The following is a 16,842-nucleotide window of genomic DNA, read 5'->3' as shown; positions in this document are numbered from 1 at the left end:
CCAACTAGCTGCTCTTTTACCCACTTTAGATGCTGTGCTTTCAATTTTTTACATCAAAAGTGGCTTTTCTTCTTGGGCAATGTACTACTAATCCCAATAAGAAAAGGCATCTATATACTGTAGCAGTACTTGCTTCACTTCTCTGTCCTCCTCCCATTGCTTTTTTGAGATCTGTCAATGAAGTTTTGGTTTCTTGTTTTAGACACACAAACAGATCAGAATATCCTGCAATACAGAAGATATTTGTGGACATACACTTCCTTTCTTTTTGTTTAGACTGCCAGTTTCTGATAATTTTCATAATAAACATGCCACCGATTGCCTGATTACAGTGAATCCTTTTAGCTATTTCATGCAAAGAATGTCCCTCTGCATTCAACGCAGCAGCAACTCTTTTCCTACGTGGTGTGAATTGTGAAAACTTAGCCATTGCAACAGCACAGATTACTGGGCTCATGGCATATGCACTGTATTTATACTGCTGCTAGGGTAATGCAATCATGTATGGCACTTGACATCTAAGAGAGCTCGCTACAGATGGATGATGCAATAGAGTAATGCTATTACAAAACATAATATGATATATGTACAGCAGACTCTCAATTTACCAGGACACTTCAAGACTCCAAATAAAAAAAAAAACAATCAGATTGGGAGTTTAATGTACCTATTATCCCGCAACCCCCCGCCATCTTCACACCCGCCGCCTCAAAAAAAAAAAAAAAAAAAAAAAAAGAGAAAAGAGAGAGAGAGAGAAAAAATGTTTAGTTTGTTTTAGTGCATTGCGTGGATTGTTGTGTTCTGTCGCACTGCAAAAAGACAAATTTTGTTTCGTTATTTATGTCAGGGATGTCGAAAATTTTTTTATAGTATTTTTTTTTTGGTGGATAAACACACAAGAGTTGTGCTTTCAATTGAAAGCAAAAATTTGAAATTATTCAAAAGTTGAAAACGGTGCATCCGTTAAATCTTTAATGAACCATTATAATGATGGTGACCAAACTATACGCAACATTGTAAAAAATAGAGGAAAGCATCACACACATGAGTAGTTCGGGTAAAGTTTTTTTTTTTTTTTTATCTATCACCATATTTTTTTACGTAGGTTGCTAAACATTTTTCAATATTTTTCGATTAACCAGGAAATCGATTATTTGGGATTTTTTTTTTTTTTTTTTTTTTAACCATCTATCCTGGTTTGTTGTTTGTTATTTGGTTTTTAGGAGCATTAGCAACTAAGGCCATATTGCTCCGGGATATGCGGTGGTCATTCCCTGACCTTTTCGCATCCTCCGTATTTGGTGGTGATGGGCTCGAACCCCAGTCTAATCAAGAAGCGTGTGCTATGCACTGCTGCTCCTTCCCACCTGGCTACGGAGGCGCCCATCAATCCTGGAAAATTGAGTCTATTGTATTGCCAAATTTCACAGAAATTCAGCGAATTTTGAAAGTGATGCAATTTTTTGAGCAACACTGTATGTATAGAGGACCCCTATCTTTTACCTATGCATTCAATAGAATGTTGGATCTTGCTTGATATTATATTTAGTACTTCACTTACAATTATTATGTAAGCAAATCACAGTTCCTAACTTTCATACAATGGCATAAGGGTGAAATACTACTCCATATCCAATAAAATATTCATTTTAACAGTAAGATATGGGAGAAGTACTATTCCACTCCCCTTCTTGCCCTTGTATAAATGTCAGGAAGTGTAATTCACTTAACAGTATCAGTTACATAAGTGAATCACAGCTCTGACTTTTATATACAAGGGCAAAGGTGAGAAATACTCTCACTTATCTTAAAATGAAAATACATCTCTTATAAGTATTAAATATAATATCAAGAAAGTCACAGATACCTGACTTTCCCCTTTGCGGCTGACTGTTTTTTTTTTTTAACTTTTTTTCCCCTTTCTTTCTTTCTTTTCCCCCCCTCCCATTTTTGATCGGAGCTGTTTTATATATGGAAGTAAGGCATGCTTCATTTTTGAAATCAGAGCTGGCTTTCCCTTTGAAGGCTGTGTTTCATGGTAAATATACAGTTAGTCCCTCACTTACATAAGCCCAGTTACATAAATTCGGGGTTACGTAAATTTTTTTGGTAAAATTTTAAAGATACTGTCTGTACAATTTTTAAGAGTGAAGTCAAATGAAGGAACAATAAGTATAAGTTTTTATTTTCGTTCCCATAATACAAACTATATTGGATGATAACCTGCAGCATAACTAGGATGTAGGTAAATAAATTTCATTTTCTGCTTTAAAAATTCTGAAGAAATATTCAACAATGTGTTTGAGACAGGTGAACTACATTGAAGCACTTCAGAGAAACCCTCACAACGTTTAAACCATGTGGACTGTGTCCCACTGGCTATTTGTTCGGAGAATTACACTCTAGCCCTTAAACATCCTTGATGAAATATTCAACATTTCAAGAGCATGGAATGATTTGACAACAACAACTTGTATGAGCAGAGTTTGGAAAAATCTTCTAAAAAGTTCCGAGCTTAAGAATGAAAGCTTCAGCAAAAATGAGCTGATGTCTTCTGTTACCAAAGAAATTGTAAACTTAGCACAGAAGTTCCAGCTGATCCTGGAGAATTAAGATGTAGACGAGCTTGTGGATGAACGAGGTGAAGATTTAAAAACAGAAAACCAAGCCCAGTTAAACACGCAAATAGTTGGGGAGCAAGGGAGAGCCAAATCTGTTTAGGAACTGGAGCAATCCAAGAAGCAGTTCAAATTAAAGATAATGGCAGAAGCATTTTGTAAAATTGGAAGGTCTCTATGCTTGATGGAATGGATGAAAACACCGAACGTGTCTTGAAATTAGAAAGAAAAGTTCAAGATTGCTAATCGTGAAATTTATGAAGAGGGGAAATAAGGCATGCAAAACAGATGAAGATTGAAGAGTTCATATCATATACTACCACCCTGACTTCTACTCAGCCTACAACACCCTATGATTAATGTGTCTTATTAATGCTTCAGGTTCATTTTAAGTTACCTTCAGTTACATGAAGTGTATAAACTTTGATTCACTGTGTGGTATAGACCAATTTTCTTAAATATGTACACTTCGGTTTTGATTCCCTTAGTAGCCCTAATAAAGCCTACATGGCGTACGAAATACATATCAGTTTTTACAGTACACTAATATGCGATTTTCTTTCTTTTATGTTTTCTTTTCTTATACGCCACTCCGGTTAATTCACTGCTGTTCCCAGATAAAGTTTTTAATTGCTACGGTATATATTTTTCTTCATTCTTCTCAAGATATTATGTGGTTTTTGTAATTTTGACATATCAGGGATATAGTAGCAATATTTTATTAGTCATTCCCGAGTTATGTAAAAATCGAATTACATAAGAAGTCCTGGAACTTATCTCTTATGTATGTCAGGGACAGACTGTATACACTGCTGTACTCAACAGTAACGGCAAACTGATGTGTCAAATTTTTACAAACAACATAAAAGTTCTGCTTCCTCTTATGTGGGTATATAAAAAAAAAAAAAAAAAAAAAAAAAAAAAATGTTGCTTCTATAACTTTGCCATCAGTAAAAACTTGGCACTTCAGTTGGCCATAACCATGGAGTACAATGGGATGAAGAGCACCTCACCTTTGCATATAAAAAAATACCTATAATCAGGGGGGGGAAAAATCATTTAACATTTAAGAATTTTTGAACAACCCTTGTATACAGAAACAAGTTCTAAAATACTAGATATCCTCTCACGCAATTGGTAAAAAGTAGATACATCATTTTGCCATTGCCCAATCACAAGTTTATTAAGAAGGGGTAGGGTAAAATTGCAAAGTGAGCAATTAGATTCATTGCAAATGACAGAGATGATATTATGTTGCTGAAAGCAACACAACAGGATACCTCGTTAACAGATGACTGACTGACTGAATGCACATGTTCTCTGTTTACCGAGCACCTAGCAGAAAATTGCTAGTAGCAGGAATGGAGTTTGCCATGGTTTTAATGGTCTCTTTCTCTATCTTCACCAGGAATTAGTTGAAAACAATAATTCTGACATTGTATATTTAGATTTCGGCAAAGTTTTTGACACCTGTTCCACATTAGCATTAGCATTAGCATTAGTAGAGGCATTTGATGCAAGAAAGCAAGCTTATGCAGCATCAGCCAAAAAAAAAAAAAAAAAAAAAAAAAAAAGTAACATAAATAAATAAAAATAACCACTTCCACTTCACCCCTCTGTTCGTTCGAAATACCTGTCCAGCTGAGCCTTAAACTTATTTAGGCTATCAACTTCCACGACAAGGGATGGAAGTCTGTTCCACCCACCAACCACCTGCTGGCTAAAGGCAAATTTCCGCACATCTATCCTACATCTGTCTTTCCTCAATTTGAATTTATGCCCTCAAAGGTGATTTTTCTGAGCTAGAGGAAGAATCCCATCAGCATTGAGCATGCTCAAACCATTCAAGGCTTTGTACACCTCTATCAGATCACCCCGCTGGTGCCTAGTTTCCAGACACTGTAATTTGCAAAACTTAAGCCTTTCTTCGTAAGAGAACCCCTTTGTCCCATTCACCAATCTAGTTGCCCTTCTCTGTACTCGTTCCAGCAGCTCTACATCCTTCCTGAAATGAGGCCTCCAGGCCTGTATACAGTACTCTAGGTGTGGCCTGACCATTGCCTTATACAAGGGAATAATCACCTCCTTATCCCTGCTAGAAAAATTCCTATATATCATTGACAATACACCATGAGCTACTCTTGCAGCTCGTCTGCACTGCTCAGAGAACTTCATATCTGCCTGCACCACCACCCCCAGGTCCCTTTCATTCTCTACCACTGTCAGTGTAGTACCACAGAGTTGATACGTTGCTCTGGGGTTGCTGTTTCCCATATGTAGTACTTTACATTTGTCAATGTTAAACTTCATTTGCCACCTCGAAGCCCATCTGCTCAACCTTTCCAAATCCTGTTGCAGCAGCATAGTGTCAGTAGTGTCCTTGACAACCCTGCCAACCTTCGTATCATCTGCAAACTTGGACATTAAGCCTGATATACCATCATCAATATCATTTATAAATACAGAAAACAATAAAGGCCCCAATACTGAACCCTGAGGGACTCCACTAATAACATTAGTCCACGATGAGCAGTGTCCATTGATTACCACTCTCTGTCTTCTCCCCCTCAACCACCCCTTTATCCATAGCAGCAACTTGCCTCCAATGCCACACTGCTCCAATTTGTGCAGCAGTCTTCCATGTGCAACAGTATCAAAAGCCTTTCTAAGATCCAAGTATATAATATCAAAGTTATTCCCTGCATCCAGTTCTTTTGTGACTGCATCATAGTATCCAATCAAATTGGTCAGGCAAGACTTCCCCTTAACAAAACCATGCTGTGTCCTAGCTATAACTGAAGTCTTGTCTAGATGATCCTGCAGTGCTTCTTTCACCAGTGCCTCCATTAATTTTCCGGGAACAGAAGTTAAACTCACAGGTCTATAATTACTTGTGTCAGCCTTTGATCCCCCTTTGTGAATTGGGGTCACATTTGCACATCTCCAGTCAATGGGTACCTCCCCTGAGTCCAAGGAAGCTCTCATAATTATGGCTAAGGGTTTGCTTACCTCCTTTGCTGCCTCCTTTAATATAACTGGATAGATCCCATCCACCCCAGGTGCCTTTCTTGTGTTTATCTTCAACAATTTCTCCTCCACTTTGCTCTCAGTTATTACAAGATTCTCTAGCTTACTGCTAGAGTTGAATACACCTCTGGCATTCCCCTCGCTGAATAACTCCTCATGTGTGAATGTCGATGCAAAATATTCATTTAGTTTGTTAGCTACCCGAGCAGGGTCATCAACAGTTGACCCATCGATCTCAAGTGGACCAATCTGATTCATCCCCTTCCTTCTAGAGTTTACATAAGTAAAGAACTCTTTGCTGTTTTTCTTCGCATCCCTTGCCAAGGATCTCTCGTAATCTGCCTTCGCCTGCCTAACCTCCTTTGTAACTTGGTTACAGATCAACTTGTATCTATCATAGGCGTCCGTGTCACGTGTTAATTTGTATGTATCCCATGCATTTTTCTTCTCTGCCATATGCCTCATTAGTTCATCTGACAACCATTTAGGCCTAAACCTTGAACAATATTTCTTAGTTGGTATGTAAAGCCTAGTAGCTTCCACGATAAGTTCTTTGAATGCTTCCCATTTTGAATTTGCTGTTGGCAATATCATCAGTTGATCCCACTGTATAGAATTTAAATACTGTCTCAGTCCATTGTAGTCGCCTTTACGAAAGCAATACCCCTTCCCTTTACCCCTAATGGTAGTTACCTCTTTGAGTAACTCCCACTTCAGCACACTGTGATCACTGCCACCAAGTGGTTCATTTATCTGCAGATTCTTAATGCATGAAGAATCACTACTGATAATCAAATCAAGAGTATTACTCCCTCTAGTTGCCTCCCGAACATGCTGATGTAGAAAACAATCATCCAATAAATCCACAAAAGCCTTGCTACTGTGTGAGTGACCAGCCCCCAAATTCCAGTCAATATCTGGGAAATTAAAATCCCCCATTATAAGACTCTCTGATTTACTGGCCCACTCTATTTCTCCGAACAGTTTCTTATTATACTCATCAGAGTCATTAGGCCTATAGCACACTCCTACTCTCAATTTTGATCTCCCAATGCTTATGTCACACCAAACTGACTCGACACTGCACTGTCCAGCGATGTCGACTGGCTTCACTTCCTTGGATTTTATGTGTTTTTTAACTAATAGCATAACCCCTCCTCCCTTCCTATCCTGTCTATCCTTTCTGTAGACATTGTACTCCCCAAATTCCAGTTCTGCATTTCTTATATCTGTGTGACACCACGTCTCTGAAATCCCCACAATATCTGCCTTTGATGTTTTGAGCAATACCTCAAATTCATCAAATTTATTTACTAAACTCCTAGCATTGGTGTACACACAAGTATACATGCACCTGTTCTTTTTCTTAGCTACCCTAACACAACCCATGTGTTTACTTGTACCCCAATGATTCCCAGCAGTCTCTGAAATATCCTGCATCTTATTTTCTAGGCTGCGGCTCATTCCAATAGAAGCAGTGCAAGAATCACTTTCACCTCTGCCAGTGGCTACTGTTAATCTATTAGTCCTTGTATCCCCCCAATCTAGCAGTTTTCCGACCCACCTAACATTGCCTCGATAGCATTAGCAAACATTCTTGCACCCTTTCTATTTAAGTGTATCCCATCCCTGTAGAAGCAGTCTCTCCTGTTAACAAGTACAGACCAGGCTGAAAAAAATTCTACCCCTTGAGCCCTGCACAATCTTTCCAGGGCCGAATTGATTGACAGGGCTCTCATCATATACTCCCTCCTATCGTGTCTGGGCAGAATTGCAGACACTTTCAATTTCAACCCTAATTCACGGCTTTTTTTCATCAGTGACCTGTACTTGTTAAGTAATTCCGCCGGTCTCCTACTCTTAATGTCATTAGTGCCAACGTGTACAACTATATCACCTTTTGTGCCCTTAAAATGAAAGACTATTGTACAAGTTGGAGTGGTATGGTTGCATTAGCAGCAAGTTACGCAATGGATAAAGGGAAGGTTGAGTGGCAGAAGACAAAGGGTGGTTATAAATGGGCACTACTCTTCTTGGACTAACATTATTAGGGGATTCATTTGGGGTGAAGTGCTGGGCCCATTACTGTTTACACAATATCTATGAATGATACTGATGAAAGTATATTAAGCTTACTGTTTAAGTTTACAGATGATACAAAGGTTGGAAGGATGGTTAATGACAAGAATCAAAGCACACTATTACAGCAAGATCTAAAAAAATTCTAAGTCTTGCATTTGTTTCAAATACTAGGGAGGAACATGAATAGCAGTTGGAGAGGAAAACTTAGCATTTGCCTTCCTTACAAGAAGAAAGGAAGGCAAATCAAAATGCTTAGAGCCTAATATTACAATGGATTTTGTATTTAAGCTTATGAATTCTACCAAAAGATAATGGTCAATTATTTTTAAGGTATCTGATCCACAGTTTACAAGGATGTGGGGATATTGTAAGACTCTCCTCCTGAAGGTTTCCTGCCTGGTTGAAAATGTGTGTTTTTTTTTGTTTTTTTTTTATTTTAATGCTGTAAAGAATGCGCTTCTGGAATGGTGATCTTGGCTGGGAAAAGAGCTCCAGTATTATTCAGCAAGGTTTTGGCTTCATTAATATTTAAATTCTTAAGCCTGATGACAAAATTCAAAAATGTCACTAATTATAATTATTTATTTTATTTTATTATTCATTTTTTTTGTTTTTATGAAAACCCCACACACAAAGGGATTAGAACATATAGTACTTAGTATGGTGGAAGGCACAAAGGCTGAGAAGACTGAAGATACTTGTTAACATTAAACTTGAATTTCTACAGATTGCAATTTTTGGGAAATACATAAGGAAGTTTGATTCAGATAACAGAAGCATAGAGGACAAATGATAAGGAAAATTTTTTTCCACAAGCTTTGAGTCAGAACGGATGTTGAACTGGTTGAAGCAAGTGTTTGGACCTATTTGGAAAAGAGTGGGGGATTTACGGATGCCAATTCAAAGTGAGTGAAGATGAGCCCATGAAAGTATCTATAAAAGAAAGCATGCAGTAAAAACTGAACATCTATTAGAGAGAGAGAGAGAGAGAGAGAGAGAGAGAAGGGAGACACATTGTAAGGGACAGGTCATTAATTAACTTGAATGCCCTCTTTTTATAGAGTATAGAAGCATAAGAAAGGTTTTGGGGACATCAACTGAGATGGGGGAACAATATTCCATGGTACGGCAAATTTAAGATTTGTACAGGTGAGTAGATGTTTATAAAAAAAGTAAAGCTGAGAGCAAAAAAGGAAACCACAGTATTTTGATGCAGAGGAAATAGTATTTGTGTTGCTTATGTCAAGAGATTACAAGTGAGGTAATAAGTAATAGTGATAAGTAAAACCTTGTATAGAAATCTGAGTGTCAACAAAGATGAGCATAATAGCAATAGACCCTTATTTGTGAGAAATAAGGACACACCTAGAGGATTTAAGTTAATTCCATTAGAGAATTACTGGAGGTCAGCATTTAAAGAATTAGTGACAGACATTGAAAAAGTTGAAGCTCTTTATGCTGTGCAAGGTTTCTTGAACTGGAAGAGGGAATGTAATGTGCTATTATCAGCAAAACAATGGCTGCGAAAGGAGCTCCAGCAGTATTCAGCAATGTTTTTGCTTCATTAATATCTAAATTCTTAAGCCTGAGAATAGGATATCCAGTCAATGGAAGAAGATCATTAATATCCAAGAGGGAAAAAAGTGGGAGAAAGAACAGAACCTACAGAGACACCAGAATTAGTGGAAAAGTGAGAAGAGAGAGCTGTTAACCATCACTCATAGTGAGTGTTCAGGGAGAAAACTGGATACCCAATTGCAAAAAATATTTCACAATCCATAAGGACAGGAGTTTTTTTTAGAAGACTTATGACAAACAAGAGCATAAAGACTTGGAAACACGAAGAGCAAACTCTTCTGTCACAAAACTTTTCTGCTAAATTTGACCAAAGGTGAGTAACATAAGCCAATATATCACCAACGAATTAACACTGACAGAATCCATATTCCCATCATGGTTCAGATGGAATCTGATCCATGACATGAAGGTTTTGAGATAGTTTGAGTTGGCAATGCATGGATTTCTCCATTACTTTGCAAAACATAGAGGTAAGTATAATGGAATAATAACTGGACATGAAGTATTTGTTGCCTTTTTTAGGAACTAGCTGGATATGAGCAATATTCAAGCATAAGAAAAAGCACCAGTGGAACAAGGTGTAAAAATGAAACAGAGCAATAGCAAGATCAGAAGCACTGGTTTTGAGAACAAGTGGAAATATGCCATCAGGATCTGGAGCTTTCTAGGTATCAAGATCATTCAGAATTCTTCTAATATCCTTCTGTTAGGAAGACCATAAGAGACAGTGAGTGGAATGCACTGGGTATGGGAGGAAGTGATTTATCAACATTATTGATACAAGAGTTAGAAGAAAAGTAGGTTGCTAGTAAGTCAGCCTTTATCTTTAGCTGAAGATGCAACAGAACCACCAGGTTGTAATAGAAGTGAGTACAGGTAGATGACACAGCCCACAGCTCTGGCAAAAGACCATGAGGCTGAACTACCATTTGGATGAGATGCAAGCTTTCTACTTTAGCTTATTAAAAATTGAATCTTAAAAAAAATTAGAATCATAAGTTTAAAGGAGTAATCCAACCAAGGGGGGGCACAAAAAAAAAAAACAGAAATTATGAAGATCATTTTATTAGCATTAGCAAAGGTACATGATGCAAGAAGGCAAGCTTATATAGCATCAGCCAACACGCACGCACTCCAAATGTTTGTCTAGTTCTGCCTGCCTTGAATCTATTTAAGCTATCAACTTCTACAAAGACAGCTGGAAGTTTGTTCCAGCAATCAACCACCCGCTGGCTAAAGGCAAACTTCTGCACATCTATCCTACAACTGTCTTTCCTCAATTTGAATTTATGCCCTCTCAGGTGATTATTCTAAGCAAGAGGAAAAATCCCATCAGCATTGAGCATGCTCAAACAATTCAAGGCTTTATACACCTCAATCAGATCACCTCGCAGGTGCCTAGTCTCCCGACACTGTAATTTGCAAAACTTAAGCCTTTCTTCATAAGAGCAACCCTTTGTTCCATTCACTAATCTTGCTGCCCTTCTTTGTACTCGTTCCAACAGTTCTACATCTTTCTTAAAATGAGGTCTCCAGATCTGTATAAAGTACTCAAGGTGTGGCCTGACCATTGCCTTATACAAAGGGATAATCACTTCCTTATCCCTGCTAGAAAAATTCCTGTATATCATTGACAAGACACCATGAGCTACTCTTGCAGACCATCTGCACTGCTCAGAAATTTTATTTTATTTCACATTCCTGTAATGTGAAATGACATAAGATCAAGAATAGCCATGTGTGTGTGTGTGTGTGTGAGAGAGAGAGAGAGAGAGAGAGAGAGAGAGAGAGAGAGAGAAAAAACATGACCAATTTGTGATCTGAGTTGTGTTGAGGACAACTAATATTGACCGCATACTTTGAAAGGCTTATGATGAGGAAAAGATCAAGAGGATGGAGTACTGGGTGTGGTTAGGATTGTGGGCATTCTGCAAAATCCTCAAAATCTCGACCAGCTGGGTCTATATTAGTAAAAAACTGAAGTCACCTGAAGTTGTGAACATTAAAATTCACCAAGGATAATTACTTCATTGTTAGAAAAGTTAGACAGGAGGTCAAGTTTCAAAGTAAGTCAAAGAGTTCTGAGTGGTTAGTGGATTTGTGAGAATGGCAGAGAGAGCACATGAATTTAACAGATTGGGGTTTGAGAGAGATTTTAAGCCTGAGGAGATCAAAAAGAGGCAATTCTGAATTAGGAAGTCTCTGACTAACTGAAGTGCCCGTCCTTTCTAATAATTTGTCTGATTCCTTAAATTTATTCAAACTACCCACTTTAAACAACACCATATATGGCACTTTGTTCCAACTATTAATTAATCTCTGGATGAAAGCAAATTTTTACGTCTATTATAAAACCATCCATTTTAAATTTAGATCTTTCCAATTTAAATTTAGATCTCCTTGTGTGTGTATTTCAACCAAAAAAGGAGCCTTAAACACTTCAAGTCTTGCAGATACCCAGTTTCCAAATGATACGTTTTACAGAATCCATGTTTTAATTGTGAATTAAACTATATACATGACAGAAATGAAATAAGCAATAAAAGTATAAAATATAAAAATATAAAAGTATGCTAATCTTTACACCTATTCCAATTAATCAGCATCCTCCCTAACAGGTGGTTCTAAACCAGTATGAAACCTCACTGTCGACGAATTTCAGTACATCACTGAGAACCCCATGAGCAGACTGTCTGCACTCCTTGCAGAACTTCATACTGGACTACAAATATCCTTAGGATCTTTTTCATTTTCCACTAACTTGACTTTGGTACTACCAAAATCTATTGTGGAATTGTTACCTAAATACAGTACTTCCATATATCAATGTTAAACAACAGCCATTTTTCAGGCCATTTGTCTAATTTATCCAAATCTTGTTGGAACAGAAGGCAGATAGACAAGACTCTTTGAAGTTTACGGCAAGCATTTACTTTAGCAAGCACCTGAATTTCGACCAGAAATATCACATGCCTGACTGCATGTTGAAATGAGCCAGTGCTGCTAGCATGCAAGGTTTTGGGCCAGCTAATAAAACCAATATACAATTTGTTAAAAAATAACTGGCCAAATAATTGCCTAAAATTCAATTGGCTACTTTTAAAGAACTGAAGTTTTGTGCAGAAGCTGTTTCGATGTGCAGTGTAGAGATCTTATTAATTTGATTTTGTCTCAGAGCTAAAATTATGCAGTTTAACTTAAGCATATATCTAAAAATTAAACTGGACAATCAAAGGAATCTCAGCCCTAGCCATAAATGAACTTTACAATACTAAGTAAAATTAGGAGGCACAATGATTGACAATATTTATTTGTGCTTGTATATAGCTTTAGAGCATCATCAGACAGTGCAAGTATAAGTGAACACTGCACTTTAATCATTCATTTAATAGCCATGGCAATTAACTGATAGCTATCAGTGCAGTGCTTTCTACATTAGGGTAACACCAGTGGGTCTGCAGGGCAGTGTGCTTTCTTAATTTAGGGCACAGCGCGATGAAAGAATACAGTTAACATATATACCCATAAAAGTCTAAAGCCACATGAAGCTTTGTGTTCACTGGCATGACATTTTGGCAAAGTGTTCTTGTGACAGTTTCTATCAACCCATGACAAAATTAACAATTTTCATGGGTTGTCATGAGTGAGCAGGTACAAACTAAGAACTTTCATGACAATTCAAAACAGCTCTAGATACTAGTCAGGTCTTTATACCAGCTTAATGGTCTGTTATTCATGATTTATCTATAATTCCTTGCCAGATGATATGTAATAAAACTGATCCAATGGAAGAATAAGATTAACAGAATTTGACTGCTACAGAATGATAAGAGATCAAATAGGTATGCACACTTTCCACAGAATACAATGTGATGAAACACAAGACATTCAAAGGTAAGCCTAGATTTTATTAGCAAGAGCACCACTATTCTAATGTCAGCAAGAAATTTGTTAGGCTAATTAATTTATAAAGAAATTAAAACTAAAAGGAAAGGTGTATAAAGGTGTACTTACCTTGATTAACCAAGGATGATCTGAAGCGTATAAATAAAAACTAATTAAATCAAATGAATGATAACCATACAAAGTAAAATGCATGAACAAACTTATAAAACCATGAAATTTGCTAAAAATTAATCCAATGAAAGGAACCAGAAAAAAATGAAAAAACTGTAATCAAAACATGAACTATACATTGTGTTATCAAATAATGATTAATCAGTTAAACCCTGCTATACCATGTGTAAGATTTACTGCAACTGCAGTGACTTAAGCTTGTAATGCTTTAATCCAACCAATTAATAATGTAGAGGAAATTAGGCAATTAACTATCTGATATTCTTTACTTAATATCATGTTATATATAATTAAACTTTTATGTATACATGTATATTTTTTTAATTTAATTTAAGGATATCCCATATCCAACCTTGTAGCAGGGATCTAGATACCTTTGCATGGCCCTAATGTAACCTACAAACTGCTTAATTATTATTATATCCTTCCTCCCTTCCTCTCCAGTACATCATTTTTATTTTCCCCACATTGGGATAAACTGATTTCTATATTTATATATGAATTTTCCCTGTGAGGATTTCATTTCTGTCTTCATTAGTTGTGTGTATTTAGTTCACTGCTTAAAACAGCACATATATTTTAATTGTGAATTAAAACGAGAAATACTTTGTGTTTAATAGGATAGAGAATTTTAGCTCAAATCACACTAGTGTAGTGCATTAGAAAAAAAAGAAAAGAAAAAAGCAGCAGAGGCACTCAGTAATATATGAATGTTATGCAAGTAATTTAAGAGATGCAAGGCATTTCAAGAAAATAAAACAGTAAAAGCTGTTTTGAGAACTAATTTTAAAAGCCAAAAGCAAATTATATACCAAATTTTCATAAGCTATACCACTGCACAGTATGCAATTAACCAGCATTTAAATGAAAAGTTCCAAGTTTTAAACTTGTTTTGTTCATGTGCTCTCTAACCTTTGCAGAAACAGAACAGAACAGTGCCAGCATGCAAAATAATGAATATATATATATATATATATATATATGTGCTCCCTTGATGCTCAACAGTTATCAAGGGAACAATGCTCAATTCTACAATTTTAGTAAGAAGTCTGGATAAATAGCCCACCAATATCTGGGAATGGAAGTTATAACATTATCTCCTCAACGTATGAAATAAATATTTCTTCTTCTATATGGGGGTTACTGATCCATTCAAGCATAGTTTATTAATATATATTATATATAAAGAGGACAAAACTGTGCAGAGTAAGTACACCAAACCATGAAATTACTAATAAAGGATACGATATGATAAGATGAACTATAACACAAGCTTTCTTTCCTGTACTTTTATATTCTTTTTAAGGATGATGATCAAATCATAGCTGATTAAAAGAAAAAGGGAGCCCCAAATTCACTCTTGAAAACTGCCAATAAAACAATGATAACTATTCTATTGTAAACACATGTAGAATAGTAGCAAGTTTTCAAGACAAAATGAGCTCGGTAAATGGTGACAAATTAAAAAAAAACTGATAGCATTTGATATATATGCACCTCATATTTGTGCTATATCATTTGGTATCTTTTGCCACCATATGCACATCAATACTTTTTTCTACATCATGGCTGCAATATAATGCTAAGAATGCAAACTGATATCAAGAACTAATAAGAGGTAATGACAAATTGTGGACTATTTTGTATCACATGCCTCTATATGGTTCCTTCAGATTTAACTTTGCATCAACTTAAAGAGTTTTGGTGTTTTGAGATATATTAATGGCCTGCTTTTCCTGTATCTTGGTATTATATTAACCCAGTCTTGATAATATATTATCAGTGGCAGCAACAGACAAGTGCCATTTGTAAGCATTATAGGTTCCTTTTACTGCAATAACAATCACTAATCTGTTTCCAAAGGCTAAAGAGCACTTGACATTATCTGTTCAGACTTCAGAACATTTCATATTATATTCTCATTTTGGCATCAAATTTAGATTTCAGAACTAAGCTTCAGTTCAAATGGGTTTCCTGTAATTTTTTTCTTGCCTTTTCTAAGTGACAGTTGATTTTCTCCCCCAGACTGAAAGTCATATAATGCTACGAACAGCTGTGGATCAGCATCTTCCTGGGCCAGGAGATTCTCCTTTGACATCCAACGGGAAGCACCATCAGGTGGCAAGGCTGAGTTACTACCATCATCTGCAAGATCAGGAATTTCTGGTAGGGGCCTGCTCTGCAGCAAGGCTTCTGTAATTTTAAGAGATGGGGAGAAAATTTTATAAAACTGTGCATATAAAAAAAAATGTGTTCTATAATGTTTAAAGTTTCATATATTTTAATTAAGATTTTTTTCTTAAATAAAACAACTTAAACTTCCATTACTCCTCTAGATATTTAATAAAATCGTAAAATATTAAAAAACTAAGTGGAGAAATATAATAAGGAAATAAGCAGGATTTCACCTTCACTATTAAAAATCTACTTCAGAAAGTTATTTGCAACTTTCTGAAGCAAAATTTATGTTATTTTTAAATACTACATTCACAAACTGCCTCTACCACTTTGAACTGTAATAAAAAATGAAATGATATACAATGTAACTATTTGCTGGACTTGAAAAGAACGTCTCTCAGAGTTTAAATGGCATGCTTTTTTTGTTTTCTTAAGTATTGCCTGTAATATATATGACATTATATTTTGCCAACTGCATTCCTACAAGAAAGAGTACCATTTCCTTGTCATTACAGACCAAATCAAATATAGAGATTTAAGAAAAAAGCCAGGATGACCTATAGGATTGTTAGTCATTATGATTTGTTCAGAATAATATCATACGGCTTATATCTGTACAAGTGTGTGTATTCATAGGCAAATTTGCATGTTGTGTGGGCTGAAAAACCTAGAATAACTCATGAGGGAAACTACTACTCCTGCCTGAGATCAACTAACTATAGCCCTACTGAAGAGGCCTTTAATAATTCCTAGTCTCTGATGGTTTTTGAACCTGTACTGCTCCAAATGAGTGACAAATGGCAAAGCCACTATTACTGTTGCAGAGCACGGTCCGTAGGATGCAGAGGAAACCACTACTAGGACTAACAATCCACAAATAAAATGAAAAGTTTATGTAGACTGATGACAATCAACAAAGAAACAACAACAGGTTAACCAAGCACGAATTCTGAATATATTAAATGAATTGGTTGGCCTAAATGAAATTATGAGGTCTGACATTCACATCATGAATGCTAAATAACATGCACATTCAATATTCTCAGCATGTGTTTAGTCATCATGTTCCAACACTGCCACTACAGGAGATTACACATCTCCATAAACTTTATTCCATTCGTGAACTTGATGATGTGGTGGGTGGATCTTGATGATGATTCCCTTTTATAAAACAATCAAATGAATTCCTACTTGGTTTATCTCATTATTTCTGGTTCTTAAAACTCAGCAGCAAAATCCACAAGCAAGCACACTAAATTTGTCAGAGACACCTGAAGGAAGA

At 36.3% G+C, this 16,842-nt stretch overlaps 1 protein-coding gene across 1 annotated transcript in view; it reads right to left on the bottom strand.

The window, feature by feature from the left end:
* The window catches only part of LOC150083920 (uncharacterized), a 259,821-nt gene that overhangs the window by 127,339 nt on the left and 115,640 nt on the right, over positions 1-16,842 (bottom strand). The window contains 1 exon segment of the mRNA XM_090375830.1: positions 15,375-15,575. Coding sequence (XP_090231956.1) covers positions 15,375-15,575 — 201 coding nt within the window.

The sequence above is a fragment of the Mastigoproctus giganteus genome, chromosome 6 (genome assembly GCF_048544385.1).
Source record: "Mastigoproctus giganteus isolate SK-2022 chromosome 6, ASM4854438v1, whole genome shotgun sequence".
In the NCBI taxonomy this organism is placed as follows: Eukaryota; Metazoa; Arthropoda; class Arachnida; order Uropygi; family Thelyphonidae; genus Mastigoproctus; species Mastigoproctus giganteus.
This window is presented reverse-complemented; position numbering and strand designations above follow the sequence as displayed.